Below are 23,315 nucleotides of genomic sequence, written 5' to 3' on the forward strand. Positions count from 1 at the left end.
TTAATACTACTACTACTACGTTGACTCAGGCCTAGGGGACCGGCGTCAGGCATGATGACGGACTCTCCACTTCTCCCTCTCCCACATCAGTGTGTTCAGTTCATCTACATTAGCCGCGCCGCTGTCTTCTAGGAGCATGTTGACCATAGTCTTGGCAGGGCGCCCAGGGTTCATCCTCCCGTGCTTGGGCTCCCATATGATGACTAGGCTGGCAGGTAGCTCGGGGTGGCGTAGACAGTGCCCCGCTAGTTGCAGTCTCCCTGCCTCGATTTTAGTGGAGAGCATCCGTAGGTTGTTATAGAGCTCAACGTTCGTCATGTGCTGTTGCCAACTCACATCAAGAGCCATCCACTTATATTAATGATTTATTGATAATGTGAAAAACATGATCGCCAAGTTTGCCAGATGACACCAAGATTGGGTACATAGTGGGCTGCAAGGAAGACGATCAAAGCTTACAGAGTGATCTGGACCAACTTCAGAAATAGGCTGAAAAATGGAAGATAGAATTCAATACAGACAAGTCTGACATGTTGCACTTCAGGAGGACAAACCAGGGTAAGACCAACAGAATTAAATTTACACACTAAGGTGAGTGGTAAAATAAAGGGACTTCATAAGTCAGAGTACTGAGTACAGGACCTGGGATGTTATGTTGAAGTTGTACAGGATGTTGGTGAGGCCAAATATGAAGTATTATGTGCAGTTCCGGTCATCCACCTACAGAAAAAATATCAATAATTGAAAGGGAGCAGAGACTTGCGGACCTGAGTTATAAGGAAGGTTTAAGAAGGTTAGGACTTTATTCTTTGCAGCACAGGATAATGAAGGGAGATCTTACAGAGGCATACTAAATTATGAGGAGTATAAATATGACATTTTACTCTCAGGTCGGGCGAGACTGGAACCTGTGGTAATAGCTTAAAGGTAATAGTTTACTGTATATATGGGGAATCTGAAGGGGAAGTTCTTCACTCAGAGGGTGGTGCAAGTGTGGATGGAACGAGCTGCCAGCAGATGCAGCTTCGATTTCAACATTTAAGAGAAATTTGGGTAAGTACAGGAGTGGGAGGGGTATGGAGGGCTGTGGTCTGGGTACAGCAGATGGGACCAGGCTGAAGACCAGGTTGACATGGACTAGGTAGGCCAAAGTGCTTCTCTTTGTGCTGTAGCGCTCTATGATGGTACTGAAATGGCTCACGTCAGAGGCACAAAATCAATGGTTGACCATGCTCGTCCAATTCTTTCTCTGTGATGGGACCAAACTCGCCTGATTCAATTCTTACCAATCTAGAGAACCAGGTTGCAACAGCTTCTACCCAGACATCCCCAATTATATTGGGTGTCCCCCAGGGATCTATGAATGCCTTGTTCTTACCTCCATGTCTGCACTTTATCAAAGGCATCAAAAAGACACCATCAGTTTGCAGGCATGAGAGACTGCAGATGCCAAATGATATGGACAGGTGAGTATGTGTGGGAGGAGAATATTGGGTGCGGGTTATTTGAATATGGAAAATTTAACCATTCAGTTGCAATCACCCAAGCAGAATACAAGATGAGGCTCGTCCAGTTTACATTTGTCCTCTCCCTAGCAGTGCTGAAGGCCAAGGACAGGTAGGTTGGTATGGCGATAGGAAAATAGAATTAAAAATGACAAGAAACCAAAGGCCTTCTCTCCCAAACCCAATCCCAATTATACTTACTATTGAGGGGGACAGCCATGGGGATACTCTGCAATGGCTGTGTATTCCCTTTCCCTCTCCTGACAGTCACCCAGGTATCTGCTTTTTGCAACTTAGGAGTGACTATCCCACATATCACACAAGGAACATACCACTAACTCTGGACCCACATTCTCAGCACATTAGCTATGTACTTACAGAAAGAAAAACTAGAAACTTACAGAAACCCTCTGCCTGCCTAAATTTGACCACTCACTCACACTTTGCTTCTTTCTATTGGCTCCTGCTGACTGTCTAATAGATCATTACGACTGCAGCCCGATGAAAAGTCGCAAAAGCACCAAAGCTCTGTTTAAACCTCGCGCTATGTCACCAACGAACCTCTCGTGCCGATTGCAGTTTGCCAAAAAAAAATCCAAATCCTTTCCATAACTTATATAAAAAAAAATGAAGTCACAGTTCTGACCCCTGTGGCACACCACTGGATACAGGCCTCCGGTCTGAGAAACAACTCTTGACCATCACCTCTGCTGCTTCTGAGCCAATTATGAATCCAATCCATGATCTTCTCTGGATCCCATGTGACCTTATCTTCCAAACCAGCCTGCCACGAGGCACCTCACCAAAGGCCATACAGTCAACATCCAGCACCCGACCCTCATTTTCCTCAAAGAACAAGAGATCTTTTAGATATGACTTTTCATGAACAAAGCTATACTGACTGTCAGAGAGAGGATAGGGGCCCTCAAGGACCAAAGAGAACACCTTTGTATCAAGCTGCACAAGATGGACAAGGTAATTAAAGAATATTTCTTCTTTTATTTACTGTAGAAGAAGACAGTGAACATTTCAGAAAAAACTAAATGTAGAGGACTTGGGATAGTGAGCATTACTGCAGAGCTAGTTGTCTTAAAAGATATAAAGGTGGACAAATTCTAGGGTTTTACCAAGTTTGTCCAAGAACACTGTGGGAGGCTGGAGAAGGAATTCCAGGAAGTCCCGGCTGAGATACTTGCATCATCATTAGTCACGGGTGACGTGCTGGTGAATGTTGTGCTTTTATTTAAGAAGGGCTGCAAAGAGAAACCTAGGAACTGTAGATCAATAAGTATAATATCTGTCGTAGGTAAGTTACTAGAGCATTCCAAGGAATATGTATCTGGAAAGACAGGTTGATTAGGGATAGTTAGCACAGCTTTGTGCATAGGAGTTCAGGTCTTATGCACTTGATTCGAGTTTTTGGTAATGTGACCAAGAAAGTCAATGAGGACAGGGCAATGTATGTGGTTTATATGGGTTCAGTAAGGCTTTTCTAATAAGGTTCCACATGGTAGTCTACTCTAGAAGGTTAGATGGCATGGAAAAAGAGCTGGCTAATTGAATACACAGTTGGCTTGGTGATAGGAAGCAGAGGGTAAAGATGGTTGCTGTTCACATTAGAGGCCCATGACTAGTAGTATTCACCAGGTGTCAGTGCTGAGCCCACAGATGGAAGAACGTACAAAATGGTTACTAAGTCTTCAGATGGCACAAAAATTGGTGGTACAGTGGACGATGAAGGTTATAAAAAATAACGGGGTCTTGATCAGCTGAGCAAGTGAGCAGAGAAATGGCAAATGGAGTTTAATTCAGATAAGTGCAAGGTGTTCTAACTTTGAAAGTCAAGACAAGCTGGAACTTTCATAATGAACAGTAGGGATCAGAAAGTGTTGCAAAACAGAAGGGCCTGGAATACAAGTACATGATTCAATAAAAGTGGAGTTATTGGGTGATGAAGAAGGCTATTGGCACGCTAGCATTGAGTATAGAAGTTGGGAGGCAGGTGCACTATCTCAGGTGTGGTGGTGAGGCCACACTTGGGAGTATTATATTCAGTTTTGGTCACCCTGCTACAGCAAGGTTCTGCACTGTAAAGGGTGCAGAAAGGATTTGCAAGGACGTTGCCAGGTGTTGAGGGATCGAACTAAAGAGAGAAGGTGGACAGGCTAGGCCTTTATTCCTTGTAGTGTAGGAGAGGAAAGGCATAGATAAGGTGAATGCAACCAGTCTTTATCCCTAGGTTGGGGTATCAAGAACATAAGGGTATAGGTTTAAGGTGAGAGGGGAAGATTTAATAGGAGTTTGAGGGGTAACATCAATTTGCCTATCGCACCAACAGGTCAACAGAGGATGCCATCTCCACGGCACCTCACTCTGCCCTGACCCACCTGGACAGCACTAACTCTTACGTCAGAATGCTGTTCATTAACTTTAGTTCGGCATTCAATATTGTGATCCCCTCCAAGCTGATCGCCAAACTTCACCAGCTTGGTATCAGCTCATCCCTCTACAATTGGACCTTGGACTTTCTGACTAACAGACTCCAATCAGTTAAGTTAGACAACCTCTCCTCCTCCACTTTCACCCTGAACACCGGCGTGCCTCAAGGCTGTGTGCTGAGCCCTCTTCTGTACTCCCTTTTCACCTATAACTGCGTTCCTGTACACGGTTCTAGCCACAGAGGTTGGCCTGATCAAAGGGGATGACGAGACGGCCTATAGGGACAAGGTCCAGCACCTGGCCGCGTGGTGTGCTGACAACAACCTGGCCCTTAACACCCAGAAGACCAAGGATATCATTGTGGACTTCAGGTATGCTAGGAGCCACACTCACATCCCCACCTACATCAACGGAGCTGTAGTGGAGCGTGTATCAAGCTTCAAATTCCTTGGTGTCCACATTTCAAAGGATCTCACCTGGTCCCTGAACTTCTCCATCTCAATCAAAAAGGCACAACAGCGCCTTTATTTCCTGCGGAGCATGAAGAAAGTTCACCTCTGTCCCAGGATACTGACGGACTTTTACCGCTGTACCATTGAGAGCATACTCACCAACTGCATCTCAGTGTGGTATAGCAATTGTCCCCTATCAGACCTCAAAGCACTCCAGCGTGCGGTGAAAACTGCCCAGCAGATTATCGGCACCCAATTGCCCACCATTGTGAACATCTACCATAAACGCTGCCTGGGCAGGGCAAAAAGCATTACCAGGGATGCATCTCACCCTAACCATCAACTTTTTACTCTCCTCCCATCCGATAGGCGCTACAGGAGCCTCCGCTCCCGTACTCGCAAGCACAGAAAGAGCTTCTTCCCTGAGGCTGTGACTCTGCTGAACCTCACATCACAGCGCTAAGCAGTATTGCACCCATATTGTACTGTCTCAGTACTTTTATATTTGTGTGCTGTAGCACTTACTTTTTATTCGCAGTTATTTTGTAAAGAACACTATTCTTTGCATTTCTGGTTAGATGCCAACTGCATTTCATTGGCTTTGTATCTGTACTCGGCACGATGGCAATAAAGTTGAATCTAATCTAATCTAATCTAATCTAACTTCTTTATTACTCAAAGAGTGGCATGTATTTACTTCACGTCCTCCTCCTCCAGGTTTCACCTATCACCTTGTGTTTCTCTCTCCCCGCCCCACACCTTTTAAATCTACTCCTCAGCTTCTTCCCCCAGTCCTGCTGAAGGGTCTCAGCCCGAAACGTCGCCTGTACTCTTTTCCGTAGATGCTGCCTGACCTGCTGAGTTCCTCCAGCATTTTGTGTGTTTTGCTTTCAATTTGCAGAATCGATTTTCTCTTGTTTGTATGTGGAATGAACTGCCAAAGAAATGGTTAAGAAAGGAATAATAACTATTTTAAAAGACAGTTGGATGGATAGGGAAGGTTTAGAAGGTTATGGGCCTAACACTGGCAAATGGGTGGAGCATCTTGGTCGGATTGGACCTGTTGAGCTGAAGAGTCTGTTTCAGCATTGGATAACTCTTATTTCCAACCTCCAAATTTCTCATATCCATAACACTCTATTGCAGTGAATGCCAGAGATTCACCACCCTCTGCAGGAAGGAATTCCTCCATACCTCATCTTTAAATGACTACCCCAAATCTTGAAACTACGTCCCCTCATTAAAGGCTCTCCCGCTTGTGAAAACGTTGTATACCTCTAAGGATCTTTATGCTTCAGTATTCCTCTGAACCCAGTATTCCTTAATCCTTATTCCTCTGAACTCTAAAGAATCTAAATGATTTACCTGTTTGTGACAAGACAATCCTCTCAACTCAGGAACTAGCCCAGTCAATCTCTTTTGGATAGCCTTTATAATGGACTTAAGACTAAGTGTGATTCCAGCAACATCCTGCATCGGTGTAACGAATTTCCCTATTTCCAAACTCCCGCATCCAATGTCTAACATCAAACTTATCTTCCTAACTTGCTAACTGATTTGTGACTCCATACATCTCTCTGTACTCATTGTAATCTCACTCCTTATCAGTCTGCTTTAGGTTCCTCACACTTAACTCATACTAAACTACATTTCCAAATAATTAACCACTCTCTTAATCTATGAGCCCAAATATCCTCATTGCACGATGTCTTGTGAACACATTTTCATTTGACAGCTATTCATCCATGAGAACAAATGCCAGTTTTAAGATTGCAGCTTACAATCACAACCAATATATCCACACCAGCTCCCAGATACTTTCATTCTCCTGCAGCTGCCTACATTATTTTGCAAGAGCACAGAAAAATTCCCTTTTGAAATGCCATATTGACTCTGTAGCCATCAATCTTACAGGCAGTATCATACATTATCATATTATCATACTCCAAAAAAAAACATTTATCCTTGCATCTCACTGCATCCTTTAATCACTTTAAACCTGATCCCTGAACTACCTGCAATGGGGAGCAGATCCCATATGGCTACATTGTCTAAACCCATCATGATATTGTATAACTCCTAAGTTCCTCTTAACCATCTTTATACCAGCAATTCCAATCTAACTTTGGATCTTAAATTCCCCCATCTCCAGTACTAGTACATCAACCCATACCTAGAACCAGACAGTAGGCAAAGTGTTACATGCTAAATGCAACATCAAACCATGTCCATTTTCCTATTGCTGGGTCGTCTGGTGGAACACCAAATAGATACTTAACAGAAGTGATATCCAGCAGCAACTAAACCAAAGCATTATAGGCCCCAGTGCACTCCAGACCAGGCTGAAAGCTCACTAGGACAGTTTTCAGACTGAGGATACAATACACAGCTTCCTGTAACAGTGTGTTGTCATTCAGTACACACTAACCGTGCAGAAAGAGGCTGGTGGGGGTGATGTTCACAGTTGGGAAAGTATGGTGAACTGCTGTATCTAATCCTTGCTGTACCTCCCCTGGGATCTTCACAGGACAGAATAGCCTTATTCCACCTTCCATCATGACAACATCAGTCCTGATATGATTTGAAGTTCATTCATCAGTATTAAGTTTCTCACGAAGAAACTTGGTCAAGACATCTGGTAACAGGACCCAAATTCACATCACCTTCATCATACAAGTGACTTTGAACACAAAGCATTGTAGTCTCCACTACACTTTGGACCAGAGATTTTCCTTCTAGTGAAGATGATCATACCTGTATCCTGTTCAAAACTGAGGGGCTGAAGATGTACATTCCCGCATTGATTTTGTTTGACACAAACACCTGAGGTTTCTCCACAAATCGGTGTATCCGTCCAATCTCTGCTTCATATATGACCACCCCATATTTGGAAGGTTCCTCCACTTTAGTAACCTGTCAAATAAAGGAGCAGATGACATGGTCATTAAAATACTCCAAGGGCAGCAAGAATCTTTAAAAGACAAATTTTCCTCTCAGTTCATTTGTCGCAACTGCAAGAAGGTAGCTCACTCTACTCTATGTGTGGTAGGAAGATCCCTGTTTCCCTCAGTTCTGGAACTGGTGGTAGGGAGATTGGAGTCTCACTCAGTCGTGGAACTGGTGGCAGTGATGGCTGAGAAAGAAATCTTGTAATCTTGTACATACTTAGCCTTAAAGCAGTAACTTTGGCCACATTGAGGAGGTATATTCCTCAATGGATATTATAGCAATCATTACACCATAGACAAAGCCTTTTGGTTTTATTCATCTTTTGTGAACTGAGCATTCTTTGTCAAAGGCAACATTTATCGGCTTTCTTAACCACCCTTCAGAAGCAACTTCTCTAATTGGTGAAGGTGCTTCTGAGGTACTGTTTGGGGAGGGAGTTCTAGATCCATCGATAATAAAAGACCAGGGCTATATTTTGAAGTCAAGTTGATGTGTGAATTTGCAGGGGAACAGCAGGTAGTGGTGCTCCCAGACACCCATTGCCTTCTTTTTCTCATCAGTAGAAGTCACCGGTTTTGGAGGCCTGCCCAAGTGACCTGTGTCAGGAGTTGGGTCACTTACTGCAGCATACCTAGCCTCTATCCATTTCTTGCAGTATTTATGTGGCTCATCAAGTCAAGTTTCTAGTCAGGGGTGAACCCAGCATGTTGAAACTGGGCGACTCTCCCTTCTTGGAGATGGTTATTCCTCTGCTGTGATGCAAAATTGATGTATTACTTACTAACCCAGTGTTACTGGGCATTATACTTACCACTATGGTACCCTCCTTCCCATGATGCTTGTGAAAGCGGACCATCTCCTGGAAGGGAAAGTCGCAGATGACATCACTATTTAGGACAAAGAAAGGCTCCGTACTGTCAGCGAACAATTCACGGGCCAGAGCCAGAGGTCCAGCTACAAACAAGAGTGAGGAAAGAATGGCAGTGTGTTACTACCCACTAGAGTACAGTCAATGACAGCCTGTAAAACAACGCTCTTTCAAAATTATCTGAATCCTACCTTCTCCCCCCTTGCTACAGACAGGCTAACATCAAACATAGCAATCTGCCAATCTGTGATCCAGGTTTCCAACTGGAATTTAGAGACAAACACTTTTTTTTTGTGAAGAAAGAATATATCAGAGGAAAGGAAGTTAAGTTAATCATGGGCACGAGAGTCTAAGTTGCCTATACCTGTTGCTAAAACTAATCAAGCACAATATAAACAGCCTTCGAAGGGTACATTTCATCTATCTCTGAACAGAAGGAAATATTATTGAAATTTTAGAAACTTATTTCCTGAAACATTTAGTGGACAAAATGAAACACTAAGAACTACAAAAGAAACAAAATACTTCATTCCAGAAGAGAATGTTACTTGTTTGATTGGATCTAATTATATTAAATTCAATCCGGATTATAGTGCTGATAAACAAATAATAGGACCATGAGTTGCGGCCACCGACATGTAGAGAGATATCTTACCTGTTCCCAAGGGCTCCTTTTCATGAGACATTGAGATACGAATATTCAGCTAAAGGAAATAATGAAGTATACAGTTACTTCACCTTTTCTCTTGTAAGTCTCTGATCTTTCATTGCTACCTTGTTAGAGGGATTTTATTCAGGTATACTGAGCTAGTTGGAGGGGGTGGGTTGGATAGATGATCAGCGATCTGACCTGATCAGGTGCTCATCCAACCAGAGGTGGAAGGCACATGGGAACATTATGCATACGAACACTCCTGGCAACATTGGGAGCATGCTACACCATTAAAATTACTTCCTTCATTTCCGGTATTAAGCAGAGTTCTCATTTGTACTCTCAGCTGGACGTGAGAAAATTTAAGACATTTCTTACAGAAAAGTTCGTCCAACATTTGATCCCTTTAACAACATTATAAAAGGATTTCCCGGAAAATATCACAATTCCGTTTTGTGGATATGGCAAAGTGCTTTTCCGATGTTACAGCATAACTGTCCTTAAAAGGAATGCATACTGAGGTTGTGAGAGGCAATTTCTGATTGCAAGTTCATGAATTCTCTTTCACATATAAAAGTGAACAGAGGATCTTTTCTGTTTTGTGACTCATTGGAACACAGCTCCCTTATTGATTTTAGCTGCGGAATATTATACTTTTCACTGCAGAAATTTCCGACATGGTTCTTGGTCATTCTCCTGAACTCAAATATTTTCTACCCACTTTGTTTAAAAGTATGCACTAGATTTAGGCTGATGGACAAATCAAATAGATTCAAGATTCAAAGATTCAAAAAACTTTATTGTCATTCTAACCATACATCAGCTCTGCAGGGCAGAATGAGACAGTGTTTCTCAGGGGCAGCAAAATATCCTGCATAGAATTAGGCCATCAGATACTTTTTTGAAGCAGGGGATTTCAGTTCTGCCTATCATAACCACAGGAATGACTGTTAATGTACTGAAGCATCCCTGTTCATCTTCATGGTCTTACCCTCTGTTCCTGTTCCTTCATTTCCTTCTCCAGCATCTCGGACATATAGCTGACAGCAAGAATCACATGTGATACTCCAGCCTACTCAGAGCAGAATAAATACGCAGTTAAACACAAGAAAGAACTGTGAAAACATTCTTCTTACTGGTTGTATTTTTGGCTGAATAATACAGGTCATCCCCCGGTTCCTGTGAACTATTTGAATTTGGACCATTCTCAAGCTGGAAATGCAGTTGTGAACCAGATTTCCTGGAAAAAGAAGATGCCTGCTATTCTGCAGCAGCTGGAAAATCCATTTCAAACATTTGCTCATGTGTACAGGTGTACTGTCTGTAAGACAGGTGCTTGTAACGTGGGGAGGACCTGTACCAAACTCCTGAAATACATATGCAACACACACAAAATGCGGGAGGAACTCAGCAGGTCGGGCAGCATCTACGGAAAGAGATAAAAAGTCACATTTCAGGCTAAGACCATTCATCATTTCCAGCATCTGCAGAATCTCTTGTGTTGATGATAAACACATGCACCAATTATGGCAACAAATATCAATTACTACCTACATTTCTTCTGGCATGGCATTAAATAAGCCAATGGGGCATGAATGTTACACCATTTTAAAAAAGTGCACAATTACTCCAGATTTTGCTGGATACAGTGTATATAATGCAAAGACATAATCATACTGACCAAGAGTGAAATGTTAATTACACATGCGTTACTCCTTAAAATGAACAACCTGAGCTGCTCAATTTCCAATTCAAGGTTACCAATCACTCTAACCAGTCCCTGTAGTATTGATTTGAAATGGGAATACCTGACACTATATTATATTGGAATATCTTTAATAATCCATGATACGTGTTAGAACCCGCAGAGGGGAATTAGTTTGTACAATGCTGAAAGCTTGCAAGGTTGTGCAAGAAAGAGGTAAATGATGAAAGGATAATTGGGGAACAATTCCCCTATAGACAACCAATCACTTTACACTCTCACATTTCCATAGGATGCTTGAATTCATGCCTTGGTAATAATGTGCACTGTTCTCTCACATTCGGTTCTCCATCCTGCCATTGAGATGGTGAGTGTACCTTTACTAAAGCCTCCACTTGATGCAGAAGAATTGGCTTGTTGCAAAAGTCCACCAGTGGTTTTGGAACACTAAGCGTTAAAGGTCGTAACCGTGTACCATAGCCTCCAACCAAAATCAATGCTTTCATCTTCACCTGTAAAACAAAATTGGAAATCTGACCTCGCACTCATTATTTCAGAGGTGAAAGTGATGCAATACAGCTGCAACAACAGGCATATGGCAACCCATATACCAAGTGTTGCCCCACAAAAATGCCTAGAAATACATATCCTCAACCCCTTCCCATCAGGCTGTTGGGCACCCAACTTCCCATTGTGACATGTTAATGGCTCTCCTCTGTTACTATTCTTCACACTTCAAATCCTTCATTATTATTCACAAAAACAAAATCCATCAAAATTCACCCCACCTTTATCAATTTATTGAGACACAGTGTGGAATAATCCCTTCCAGCCACACCACCCAGCGACTTAACCCGAGCCTAATCACAGAACAACTTACAATGACCTACCAACTGGTAGTTTTAGACTGTGGGATAAAACTGGAACACCCAGAGAAAACCCATGCATTCCATAAGCAGGACACAGACTCCTTACAGGTGAACTCCAAGCTCTGACGGCCTGAGCTGTACTCGTGTCATACTATCCACTACGCTATTGTGGCACCAAGTCATTGTACACATTGCTTCCCATGTCTTCATATGTGCTGAGGTTTCTACTACTGTCACAGTTACTATCACTGAACATCTATCTTGTGTGTAGCAGTGCCACACTGAACAGAATCTAATCCTGACCTCTGGTGTGGAGTCTGAATGTTCTCTCTGTAATCTTCCAGGTGCTCTGTTCCCTGCTGCATCCCAAGGGTTAATTAGCCACTGCACAATGCCCCTGACTTGTAGGCGAGTGGTTGGATCTGAAGGGAGTTGACAGAATGTAAGGAGAATGAGAATAATGTAGGATTAGTATAAATGGGTGGCTGATGGCCGGTACGGACTTAATGAGGCAAAGGGCACATTTCTGTGCTGTATCAGACTCACAAATTACATTCTAGAGAATTCCATTCCAAGCACCTCATATTTAATGTTCTCCTTGATGGAAGCATCAGAACCTGTATCACAAAAAAAATGAGAGAACCAACTGAAGTCAGAGACTAACCTGATTTTAACAGGTGCATTAACTGGCAAAAAGATCACAGCAGTTTTCTGGATCACTGCGAGCTGTGATCTGGAATGTATTCCCTGAAAAGGTAACAGGAGACGATTTAATAATTTCACCACAAAATTAGAAAATGCATTGAAAGGCAACAACCTGCAGGGCTCTGGTCTAAGAGTGTAGGGGAACCATAACCAAATCTCAAATGACCAATACAATATGTTATGTAGATTGCTCTTGTAAAATTTTCTTACCAAGGTTCCTTCTGAATGTTATTCTCACCTCTCAAGTCATCCACTGTCACACTGCTTGCCCGGCTTTGAATGATGTATGGGCAATAATTTCCACCAAATAAACACTAGGGAGACCAAATGTATTGCCATCAACAACTCCCACTTCCTAGTCAATGTCTCTATACTCTCCCCAACCCACAAAGAATGTTCACAACACTGTGTTATTCAAAGGGGAAGACAGAACCACATTTTCCCAATCAAGCTCATCTATTAGTCAAACCATCTCCAAACCTATCGTCACTCCAAATCCAACTTTCTGTCTCCATAATCTTGACTTCATCTCCAAAGCTCAGCTAGCCAAATCCTAACCTGCAACAACTTCCAACCGCCAAGGCCCTCAGAGATCTGCGCTGTCCAGCAGCAACTCAGTGCTATGTCTGATGTCAGAATATAAATTCGGCCATGGTTAGACACAACCTACTCAACGGCAGCAGCTCAGGTATCCATCACCCCTCTCCACTGTTAGGATGTCAGTGCCAGAACCTCACAATCTGCCTGGCGAATGTGTAATCTTCCAGCTTCAGGTAACCCATACTTCCTGTGCTCTTTTCTCCCCCCTTCTGTTGCCCCACCATTGCTTTCATCTGCCCATCATCCTTCACTTATCTCATTCCTCTTAGGACATTTGGCCCATCAAGTCTTCACTACCATTGAATCAGGGTTGTTATTTTTAACCCTACTTCCAGATTTCTCCCTGTAACCACCTTACCAATCAAGAGCAAAACACACAAAATGCTGGAGGAACTCAGCAGGCCAGGCAACATCTATGGAAAAAAGTACAGTCGGCAGTTCAGCCAAAACCCTTCAGCAGGACTGAACAAGAATCTATCAAGAACCTATCAGTCTTTTCCTCAAATACACCCAATAATTTGGCCTCAACAACGCTCTAACATAACCGTCCATATACCAAGTAATGCCTCACAAAGAGTACATATCCTCAACTCCTTCCTATTAAACTGTTGAGCACCCAGCTTCCCATTGCAGCCCACACTTTAATGGTCCTCCTCCTGAAGAATTCCACTCATTCACCAGCCTTTGGTTGAAGAAATGCCTCCTCAGATTCCAGCATCTAGATTCTAAAGTTCAGCCTGTCTGCACCCATCTTACCCTCACCTGGTTCCACCTACCACCTCCCAGCTCCCTCTCACCCTACCTCAGTAGAGGCGATCTCCCCCTCTCCCCCTACACTGTCAGAAACTCGACCCGAGAAGTCACCCATTCATTCCTCAACCCGCCCCCCAACCGAAACTACTAGAAACCATGGACTCCAGTTCACAGCACCTATTATCTACCCACGGGCCTCCTGATGGCCAGCCACACCTGTCGCCACGTCCCTGGCGGCCTTACAGCCGGAACAGGCATGAGGGTCAAGGCCTGGGAGCAAAGCACGGAGCAGCGGCCGTGCCTGGCAACGGTCAGTTCGAGTCGGGGACCAACCCTGGGGACTCACCTGCGGATGATCGAAGCCCCGCGCTTGACTGTGCCGCACCGCCGACTCACGAACACGGAATACGGTCGATACCTGAACCCAGCCGCCGCCTCCCAAACACACGGGACGTGGCACTGCCGCCGCGCCGTAGCGTGGCAACGGCCAATAGCGGTGTGGCGGCCGGCCAATGAGAAGCGGAGCGTGAGTCTTCCCCCCCCCCAGCCCCGCGCCCAATAGGAGGACGGCTGCACCGACCAATGAGGGAGCGACAACAGCTTTCGGAAGTAGCGCCACGGGAGACAAGATGGGTCAGGCGCGGAGTTCGGACGGAGGCCTTGTCCTCCCGATGTAGCAGCGGGAGTGGTGGGCGACACTTGCGATCGTGTACCATGGTGCTCATGGCGGGGCTACTCGATATTCGACGTAGATTGGGGGAACCGCTTCATCCAGCAGCTTGGGCCCGTCTACTTCCCGTTTGTGGCTTCTCTCCATTTCCGTCTGGGTCGCCTCCAACCTATGGAATTCTCTAACTTCCGGTAGTACCTTCTCTCTCATTCCATTCCTCTTTTCTTTTCCCCACTCGCCCATCACCTCCATCTGGTACCCTTTCTCCCATGTTAGATTCCCGCTCTGCTACCTGTCACTCCCAGGTTCTTTACGCCCCTTCACCTGGTTTCATTTCTCACCTACCAGCTTGTACACCTTTCCCACCACTCACCTTATTATGATTTTTTTTACCCCTACCTTTCATAGTCATAGTCATACTTTATTAATCCCGGGGGAAATTGGTTTTCGTTACAGTTGCACCATAAATAATAAATAGTAATAGAACCATAAATAGTTAAATGGTAATATGTAAATTATGCCAGTAAATTATGAAGTAAGTCCAGGACCAGCCTATTGGCTCAGGGTGTCTGACCCTCCAAGGGAGGAGTTGTAAAGTTTGATGGCCACAGGCAGGAATGATTTCCTATGACGCTCTGTGCTGCATCTCAGTGGAATGAGTCTCTGGCTGAATGTACTCCTGTGCCCACCCAGTACATTATGTATTGGATGGGAGACATTGACCAAGATGGCATGCAACTTAGACAGCATCCTCTTTTCAGACACCACCGTGACAGAATCCAGTTCCATCCCCACAACGTCACTGGCCTTACGAATGAGTTTGTTGATTCTGTTGGTGTCTGCTACCCTCAGCCTGCTGCCCCAGCACACAACAGCAAACATGATAGCACTGGCCACCACAGACTCGTAGAACATCCTCAGCATCGTCCAGCAGATGTTAAAGGACCTCATTCTCCTCAGGAAATAGAGATGGCTTTGTCCCTTCTTGTAGACAGCCTCAATGTTCTTTGACCAGTCCAGTTTATTGTCAGTTCGTATCCCCAGGTATTTGTAATCCTCCACCACGTCCACACTGACCCCCTGGATGGAAACACCGGTACCTTAGCTCTCCTCAGGTCTACCACCAGCTCCTTAGTCTTTTTCACATTAAGGTGCAGATAATTCTGCTCACACCATGTGACCAAGTTTCCTACCGTAGCCCTGTACTGAGCTTCATCTCCCTTGCTGATGCATCCAACTATGGCAGAGTCATCAGAAAACTTCTGAAGATGACAAGACTCTGTGCAGTAGTTGAAGTCTGAGGTGTAAATGGTGAAGAGAAAGGGAGATAAGACAGTCCCCTGTGGAGCCCCAGTGCTGCTGATCACTCTGTCGGACACACAATGTTGCAAGCACACGTACTGTGGTCTGCCAGTCAGCTAATCAAGAATCCATGATACCAAGGAAGCATCCACCTGCATCGCTGTCAGCTTCTCCCCCAGCAGAGCAGGGTGGATGGTGTTGAATGCACTGGAGAAGTCAAAAGACATGACCCTCACAGTGCTCGCTGGCTTGTCCAGGTGGGCGTAGACATGGTTCAGCAGGTAGACGATGGCATCCTCAACTCCTAGTCAGGGCCGGTAGGCGAACTGGAGGAGATCTAAGTGTGGCCTGACCATAGGCCGGAGCAGCTCCAGAACAAGTCTCTCCAGGGTCTTCATGATGTGGGAGGTCAATGCCACTGGTCTGTAGTCATTGAGGCCACTGGGGTGCGGCATCTTTGGCACAGGGATGAGGCAGGATGTCTTCCACAGTACAGGAACCCTCCGGAGCCTCAGGCTCAGGTTGAAGACATGGCGAAGTACTCCACATAACCGAGGGGCACAGGCTTTGAGCACCCTGGTGCTGACACCATCCGGTCCTGCAGCCTTGCTTGGGTTGAGACGTTTCAGCTGTGAAGCCCACCATGGTGGTTTTGTGTGGGGAAGGGGTATAGTCATGAGAGCAGGGTGGGGGACTGTGAGGAGGGGTAGGAGGGGAGAATGGAATATGTGTTGGTTGGGGGCCGACAACAGATGGCTCATGTGGGGGATGGGCAGGGGCCACAGTGTCAAATCTGTTAAAGAACAGGTTAAGTTCGTTGGCCCTGTCCACACTGCCTTCAGCTCCTCTGTTGCTAGTTTGCCGGAACCCAGTGGTGGTCCACATCCCCCTCCAGACCTCTCTCATGTTGTTCTGCTGGAGTTTCCACTCAAGCTTCCTCCTGTACCTGTCTTTAGCCTCCCTGATCCTGGCTTTCAGGTCCCTCTGTATTGCCCTCAGCTCCTCCCTATTTCCATCTCTAAACGCCCTCTTTTTAGCGTTCAGGATGTCCTTAATGTCCTTTTTCACCCATGGCTTGTTATTTGAATAACAAAGGACCGTCCTTGGGGTCTCGGCCCAAAATATCGACTTTTTATTCCCCTCCATAGATGCTGCCTAACCTGCTGAGTTCCAACAGCATTTTACACCTGTTGCTCTGGATTTCCAGCATCTGCAGAATCACTTGTATTAATGGTGGGTGAGAGGAGCTCATGGCAGCTGCTGACCATAGACCAGGTCTCCTAAGATTTGCTTGCAGAGAAGGTGACTGAAAATAGAAAATAACTGCTAATACCTGAAATAAAACCAGGAGGTGCTATTGCAGAGTTGATCCATGGCACTGATTTTAAGCATAATGACACTAGAAAAGAAACGGGACCTTCTCTCAGCTTGCCCTAGAAGGAATATTACCCAGTCACTGCCACCCTTTCTAAAACTTTAAACCAGCTCTACAAAAATTCTTAATAAAGCAGTCATGAGGAATAGACTGAGAGTAAATGATTTTGGAATATGACTGGGTGAGACTAGAGTTCACTTCTGTATCTCCTTGTTACAGCAGCAAGTTTACTTTGTGCCTATGTTTTAATATAATTAATCATTAATTCAGAAGTAGTTTTTGCACATTAACTCCAGATTCTTCTATAACCGGTGTATGACACTTGGAGTTTGTGCTGTCCTTTCGGGTTGAACCAAACTTAGTTCTTCTGGTTTCCAGTGATTAAAATCGTGGCTTAAAGTCCTGGTCTATTATCAAGGCCTCTGATATGCTCTAAACCAGGGTTAACAGACTCCTCTGTTAATGGTATTGGTCTATAAAAAGTGTTGGGAACCCCTGCTCTAAGCTTTTGCTATTCACAGAGCTATCCAAATGTCTTTTAACCTTGTAATTGACCCTGCCTTTACTATCTCTATTGACAGCTCATTACATATACCCACCACCTGTGTGTGGGAGAAATCTTCCACTTGAGCCCCTTTAAATCTTTCCCTTCTCACCTTAAACCTATTCCTACTTTTAGATCGCAAATCTTTTCTTCACCCCTCTCTAGTTTAGTTGCATCTTTCAGGAAGTCAGGAGAACACACACTACTGGGAGAGGAAAGGTGGAAGAGTTAAAGGACTGAAGAAGGAATCTAGTAGGAGAGGACAGTGGACCATTGGGGGGTTAAAAAGGAAGGTGAAAGACCACAAGGGGGAGGTAATGGACAGATGAGAAGTTCCTGGATATCAGCATCTTTGAGGATCTAACTTGTGTCCAGCACATTGACACAATCATATGAAGCCACAGCATCATCTCTGCTTCATTAGGAGTTTGAGGAAATTTGGTAGGTCACCAAAACTCTTGCAAGTTTGTACAGATGTACTGTGGAGAGCATTCTGACTGGTTGCATCAGTCTGGTATGGAGCCTCCAATGCTCACAATTGTTAGAGGCTGCACAGTGTTGTAGACACAGCCAGTTCCATTGTGGGTACCACCCTCCACACCATCAAAGTAATCTTCAAGAGGTAGTGTCTCGAGAAGCAGCATCCATTTTGAAGTATCCTGACCATCTGTACATGCCCGCTTGGCATTACTAAAATCCGTAAGGAGGTACCGGAGCCAGAAGATCTTCACTCAACGTTTTAAGAACAGCTTCTTTCCCTCTATCATCGGATTTCTGAGTGATCCACGAACACCACCTCATTATTTGTCTTTTGTACTATTTATTTTTATAACATTAATTTGTGAAATATGTTCTTTCACGAGACAATGTACATTAATGAAAATAAACCTGATTCTCACTCCAAAAGTGTGTAACCAGAACTGTACACACTAGTCTCGTTGCAGTCTCACCAAAATCTTGTGCAGGGCATAGATCAACTCCTAGAATTATGATGATGTGGGCATTAGTGAGACTTGGTTGCAGGTTTGTCAGCTCAGTATTCTGGGGTTTTAGATGTGACAGAGAGGGAGGGATTAAAGGAGGAGGGTGACTTTAGTAGTCAGGGAAAATGCCACGGCAGTGCTCTGTCAGGACAGACTGGAGAATTCAACTAGTGAGATGTTATGGGTGGAACTGAGAAATAAGAAAGATATGACTACTTTAATGGGGCTATGTTACAGACCACCCAACAGTCCTAGGGATTTAGAGGAACATATTTGTAAAGAGATTGCAGACTGTTGCAAGAAACATAAGGTTGTCATAATAGGAAATTGTCATGTGAAAGGAAAATCATGTCTGACGAATCTCATAGAATTTTTTTGAGGATGTAACTAGTAGAGTGGATAGGGGAGAACCAGTGGATGTGGTATATTTGGATTTTCAAAAGGCTTTTGACAAGGTCCCACACAGGAGATTAGTGTGCAAACTTAAAGCACGAAGGTATTGGTGTGGGTGGAGAATTGGTTAGCAGACAGGAAGTAAAGAGTGGGAATAAACGGGATCTTTTCAGAATGGCAGGCGGTGACTAGTGGGGTACCGCAAGGCTCAGTGCTGGGACCCCAGTTGTTTACAATATAAATGACTTGGATGAGGGAATTAAATGCAGCATCTCCAAGTTTGCAGATGACATGAAGCTGGGTGGCAGTGTTAGCTGTGAGGAGGATGCAGGGTGACTTGGATAGGTTGGGTGAGTGGGCAAATTCATGGCAGATGCAATTTAATGTGGATAAATGTGAAGTTATCCACTTTGGTGGCAAAAATAGGAAAACAGATTATTATCTGAATGGTGGCCGATTAGGAAAAGGGGAGGTGCAATGAGACCTGGGTGTCATTATACACCAGTCATTGAAAGTGGGCATGCAGGTACAGCAGGCGGTGAAAAAGGCAAATGGTATGCTGGCATTTATAGCGAGAGGATTCGAGTACAGGAGCAGGGAGGTACTACTGCAGTTGTACAAGGCCTTGGTAAGACCACTCCTGGAGTATTGTGTGCAGTTTTGGTCCCCTAATCTGAGGAAAGACATCCTTGCCATAGAGGGAGTACAAAGAAGGTTCACCAGATTGATTCCGGGGATGGCAGGACTTTCATATGAAGAAAGACTGGATGAACTGGGCTTGTATTCGTTGGAATTTAGAAGATTGAGGGGGGATCTGATTGAAACGTATAAAATCCTAAAGGGATTGGACAGGCTAGATGCAGGAAGATTGTTCCCGATGTTGGGGAAGTCCAGAACGAGGGGCCACAGTTTGAGGATAGAGGGGAAGCCTTTTAGGACCAAGATTAGGAAAAACTTCTTCACACACAGAGTGGTGAATCTGTGGAATTCTCTGCCACAGGAAACAGTTGAGGCCAGTTCATTGGCTATATTTAAGAGGGAGTTAGATATGGCCCTTGTGGCTACGGGGGTCAGGGGGTATGGAGGGAAGGCTGAGGCGGGGTTCTGAGTTGGATGATCAGCCATGATCATAATAAATGGTGGTGCAGGCTCAAAGGGCCGAATGGCCTACTCCTGCACCTATTTTCTATGTTTCTATGATTTTAACTTTCCACATATTGACTGGGAAAGGATAGAGTTTGTCAAATGTGTTCAGGAAAGTCCCCTTCATTAGTACATAGAGGTCCCAATGAGAGAGCAGACTATACTGGATCTGCTATTAGGCAATGAGACAGGACAGGTGAGAGAAGTTTGTGTAGGGGAACACTTTGCATCCAGTGACCACAATGCCGTTAGTTTCAAAGTAAATATGCAAAAAGCTAGGTCTGGTCTGTGGGTTGAGATTCTGAATTGGAGAAAGGCCAAGTCTGATGGTATCAGAAATGCAAGTGTGAATTGGAACAGGCTGTTTTCTGGTAAGAGTGTACTTGGACAGTGGGGGCCTTCAAAAACAAAATTTTGAGAGTACAAAGCTTGTTTTTGTCAAAATAAGATGTCAAGATAACAAGTGTAGGGAACCTTGGTTTTCAAGAGATATTGAGGCTCTGGTTAAGAGAAAAAAGGAGGTGCCTAGCAAGTAGGAACAAATGAGCTACCTATGGAATACAAGAAAGAAATCAGGAAGGCTAGAAGGCGGCATGAAGTTGCTCTAGCAGACAAGGTGAAGAAGAATCTTAAGGGATTCTACAGGTTTGTTAAGAGCAAAGGATTTCAAGGAACAAAATTGGTCCTCTAGTAGACCAGAATGGTAATCCATGCGTGGAGCCAAAACGGATGGGTGAGATCTTCTTTGCATACTTGACAGGGATAGAGTCTATAGAAGAGATGCAAAGCAGCATCAACTACATGGACCCTGTACAGATAGGAGGTGTTTGGTACCTGAAGCAAATCAGGGTGGATAAATCCCCAGGGCCTGATAAGGTGTCCCCCTGGACCCTAAGGAGGCAAGCACAGAAACTGCTGAGGCCCTAGCAAATATTTAAAACATTCTTAGTGACAGAAGAGGTACCAGAGGATTGGAGGATAGCCAATGTTGTTCCTCCATTTAAAAGAGGCTCTTGACAGAAACCAGGAAGTTATAGGCCGGTGAGTCTAGCATCATTTATGGGAATGTTATTGTAAGGTATTCTAAGGGACCAAATACACAAGTATTTGGACAGGCATGGACTGATTAAGGATAATCAGCATGTCTTCATGCTTGGTAGGTCATGTCTAAACAATCTTCTGAGTTTTTTGAGGATGTTACCAGGAAAGTGGATGAAGGCAAGGCAGTGGATGTTGTCTATGTGGACTTAAGTAAGACATTTGACAAGGTCCCGCATGGGAGTCTGGGCAAGAAGATTCAGTCGCTCAGCATTCAGGATGAGGTAGTAAATTGGATTAGACATTGGCTTTGTGGGAGAAGCCAGAGAGTGGTAGTAGATAGTTGCCTGTCTGACTGGAGGCCTGTGACTAGTGTGCAACAGGGAATGGTGCTGGGTCCATTGTTGTTTATCATCTACATCAATGTTCTGGATGATAATGTGGTTAACAGGATCAGCAAATTTGTGAATGGCACCAAGATTTGGGATGTAGTGGACAGCGAGGAAGGCTATCATGGCTTGCAGAGGGATCTGCATCAGGCAGAAAAATGAAAGATGGAATGTAATGCAGATAAGTGCAAGGTTTTACACTTTGGTAGGACCAACTAGGGTGGGTCTTACAGAGTGAATGGTAGGGCACTGAGGAGTGTGGTAGAACAAAGGGATCTGGGAATACAGGTACATAGTTCGTAGCAAGTTCCCAACAATCTGATCTTGGCTCCCTGTTAAGGATGTTCTGATCTGCTGAACTAGCTTTGGTCCTATTAACAACATTATTCATTCTCATCTCAGCCATTTCCCTTGATATTGTTGTCATTTCTGTTCTTTTGGCCAAGGAATATGGATTTGAACAAATGTAGTGAATAAATGGTTTATTCATTCACCAGTGAGTCAAGTTGGTTGATGTAACCCATGTTCTGATCCTAATCACTTCCAATAGTTGGAATATTGTGTGCAGTTCTGTTTGCACGCTGTTGGAATCGGATTCAGGTTTATTATCATTGATACACATCCCGAAATTTGTTGCAGCAGCAGTACAAAGCAAGACAAAAATTACTATAGTGTAAAAAACACTTCCGGCATCTTATCATGAAACTAATGGAAATCGTGATCTCCCTAAAAGTACAAAAAACAAATCTTCCATCATCTGCAAATCTGAAATAAAATGGGAAATGCTGGAAACACAGCAGACAAACTATAAAGAGGATACTGTATATTGCATTTTGGGTGGATGATCATTCAGAACTACAAAGAGTGAGGGAGGAGGTTAAATGTGTTTAATACTGCAGGAAGGGTATGGGGAGAACAAAGGGGATGTCAAAGATGAGTAGCAGGTGAATCCATGTGACATAAGTGAAACACCCTGGTATCCGTGGCTGTGTAAGACAACCTCTGGCCCAGCCAAACTCGTGAAATTGAGACATGCTCAATCCTACCCCAAACCCCGGTTTGTGTGGATGTTGTGTCATTTGCTACCCTGTTACAAATTAATGCCGTGAAATAACAGACAGTGCACTGTCTACAATTAAAGGAATTATATTTATGAATCTTAACTGAAGGGTTAGTAAAGAATTACAAAAAGAAAAGGGCCCATTCTAATTAAACAGTCAAATGTGTACAAGTTGGCGCTCATCTTGAACTTCACTGTCACTCACACACTGGCCCCTCAGTCAACATGAAAGCACACACCACCTTCTGAATGTCATTCGCAATCCATCATGAACAAACGGGTCTCCCACCGGATGGTATGCTATGACCAGTTCTCCCCAGTGTCTTCTCTCTTCATCTCCTCTCAAACAAAAGCCCAAGCCCAACCTTAGTGTCCCTCACCAGAGAAACCTCCCATTAATCCGACCATCCTAATTGGATGGCACACATTTCTCCTCTCTCTCATCTTCAACAGTAACCCAAACAAGCATGAAAACAGAACAGACTGCTCATACAGAACTGCCAAAATGAAGGACATACAGCATAACAGTAAGAATATGAACCACGGCATTACATAACTGTTGTCAAAGAGCGTGGGGAGGGCTGGTCAATCATTATTTTAGAGGAAAAGATATCAGGGATCAAACAAGCTGTATTCTGATTGTTGTAATAATAAATGATTGACATTAATGATTCGTTCAATAGTAAAATATTCTTTTGCTGTGATCCATGTCCAAGGGGGTTTAGGACAGATTCTGTAGAAACTCCAACACTGTCTGATGCCACTCGTTGGGATTGTTGAGGTAGCAGGCATGTGATGCCCCATTCATTACATGCACCTTGTTGTTAAAAAGGTGTCTCAGATTGTTAAATGACTCCTCTCCCATCGGCTTATCCTCGCTACCGTAGACTATCAATGTCGGGGTCTGAGAAAAACAAAACG

General features: G+C 44.2%; 2 protein-coding genes across 6 annotated transcripts in view; both read right to left on the reverse strand.

The window, feature by feature from the left end:
* gmppb (GDP-mannose pyrophosphorylase B) overlaps positions 1–13,988 on the reverse strand; it is a 34,202-nt gene extending 20,214 nt beyond the window's left edge. Inside the window, exons 1-8 of one of the 3 annotated variants that reach the window (XM_063067764.1) lie at positions 13,844–13,988; positions 12,104–12,186; positions 11,743–11,861; positions 10,948–11,082; positions 9,857–9,937; positions 8,869–8,917; positions 8,157–8,299; positions 7,151–7,309 (exon numbers count right to left, since the gene is read on the reverse strand). In XM_063067764.1, coding sequence (XP_062923834.1) covers positions 7,151–7,309; positions 8,157–8,299; positions 8,869–8,917; positions 9,857–9,937; positions 10,948–11,082; positions 11,743–11,861; positions 12,104–12,122 — 705 coding nt within the window. In that variant the 5' untranslated portion in view covers positions 12,123–12,186; positions 13,844–13,988. Of the gene's footprint in view, positions 1–7,150; positions 7,310–8,156; positions 8,300–8,868; positions 8,918–9,856; positions 9,938–10,879; positions 11,083–11,742; positions 11,862–12,103; positions 12,187–13,843 lie in introns of those variants that run through there. The other 2 variants (XM_063067765.1, XM_063067766.1) reach the window with 2 other exon arrangements.
* A 4,039-nt stretch (positions 13,989–18,027) lies between these two features.
* Positions 18,028–23,315, reverse strand: part of abhd14b (abhydrolase domain containing 14B) — a 42,419-nt gene continuing 37,131 nt past the window's right edge. For 2 of the 3 annotated variants that reach the window (XM_063067768.1, XM_063067770.1), the window contains exon 5: positions 18,028–23,298. In XM_063067768.1, coding sequence (XP_062923838.1) covers positions 23,116–23,298 — 183 coding nt within the window. In that variant the 3' untranslated portion in view covers positions 18,028–23,115. The remainder of the gene's footprint in view (positions 23,299–23,315) is intronic. The other variant, XM_063067769.1, reaches the window with a different exon arrangement.

Source organism: Mobula hypostoma, chromosome 15 (genome assembly GCF_963921235.1).
Source record: "Mobula hypostoma chromosome 15, sMobHyp1.1, whole genome shotgun sequence".
NCBI classification, from domain to species: domain Eukaryota; kingdom Metazoa; phylum Chordata; class Chondrichthyes; order Myliobatiformes; family Myliobatidae; genus Mobula; species Mobula hypostoma.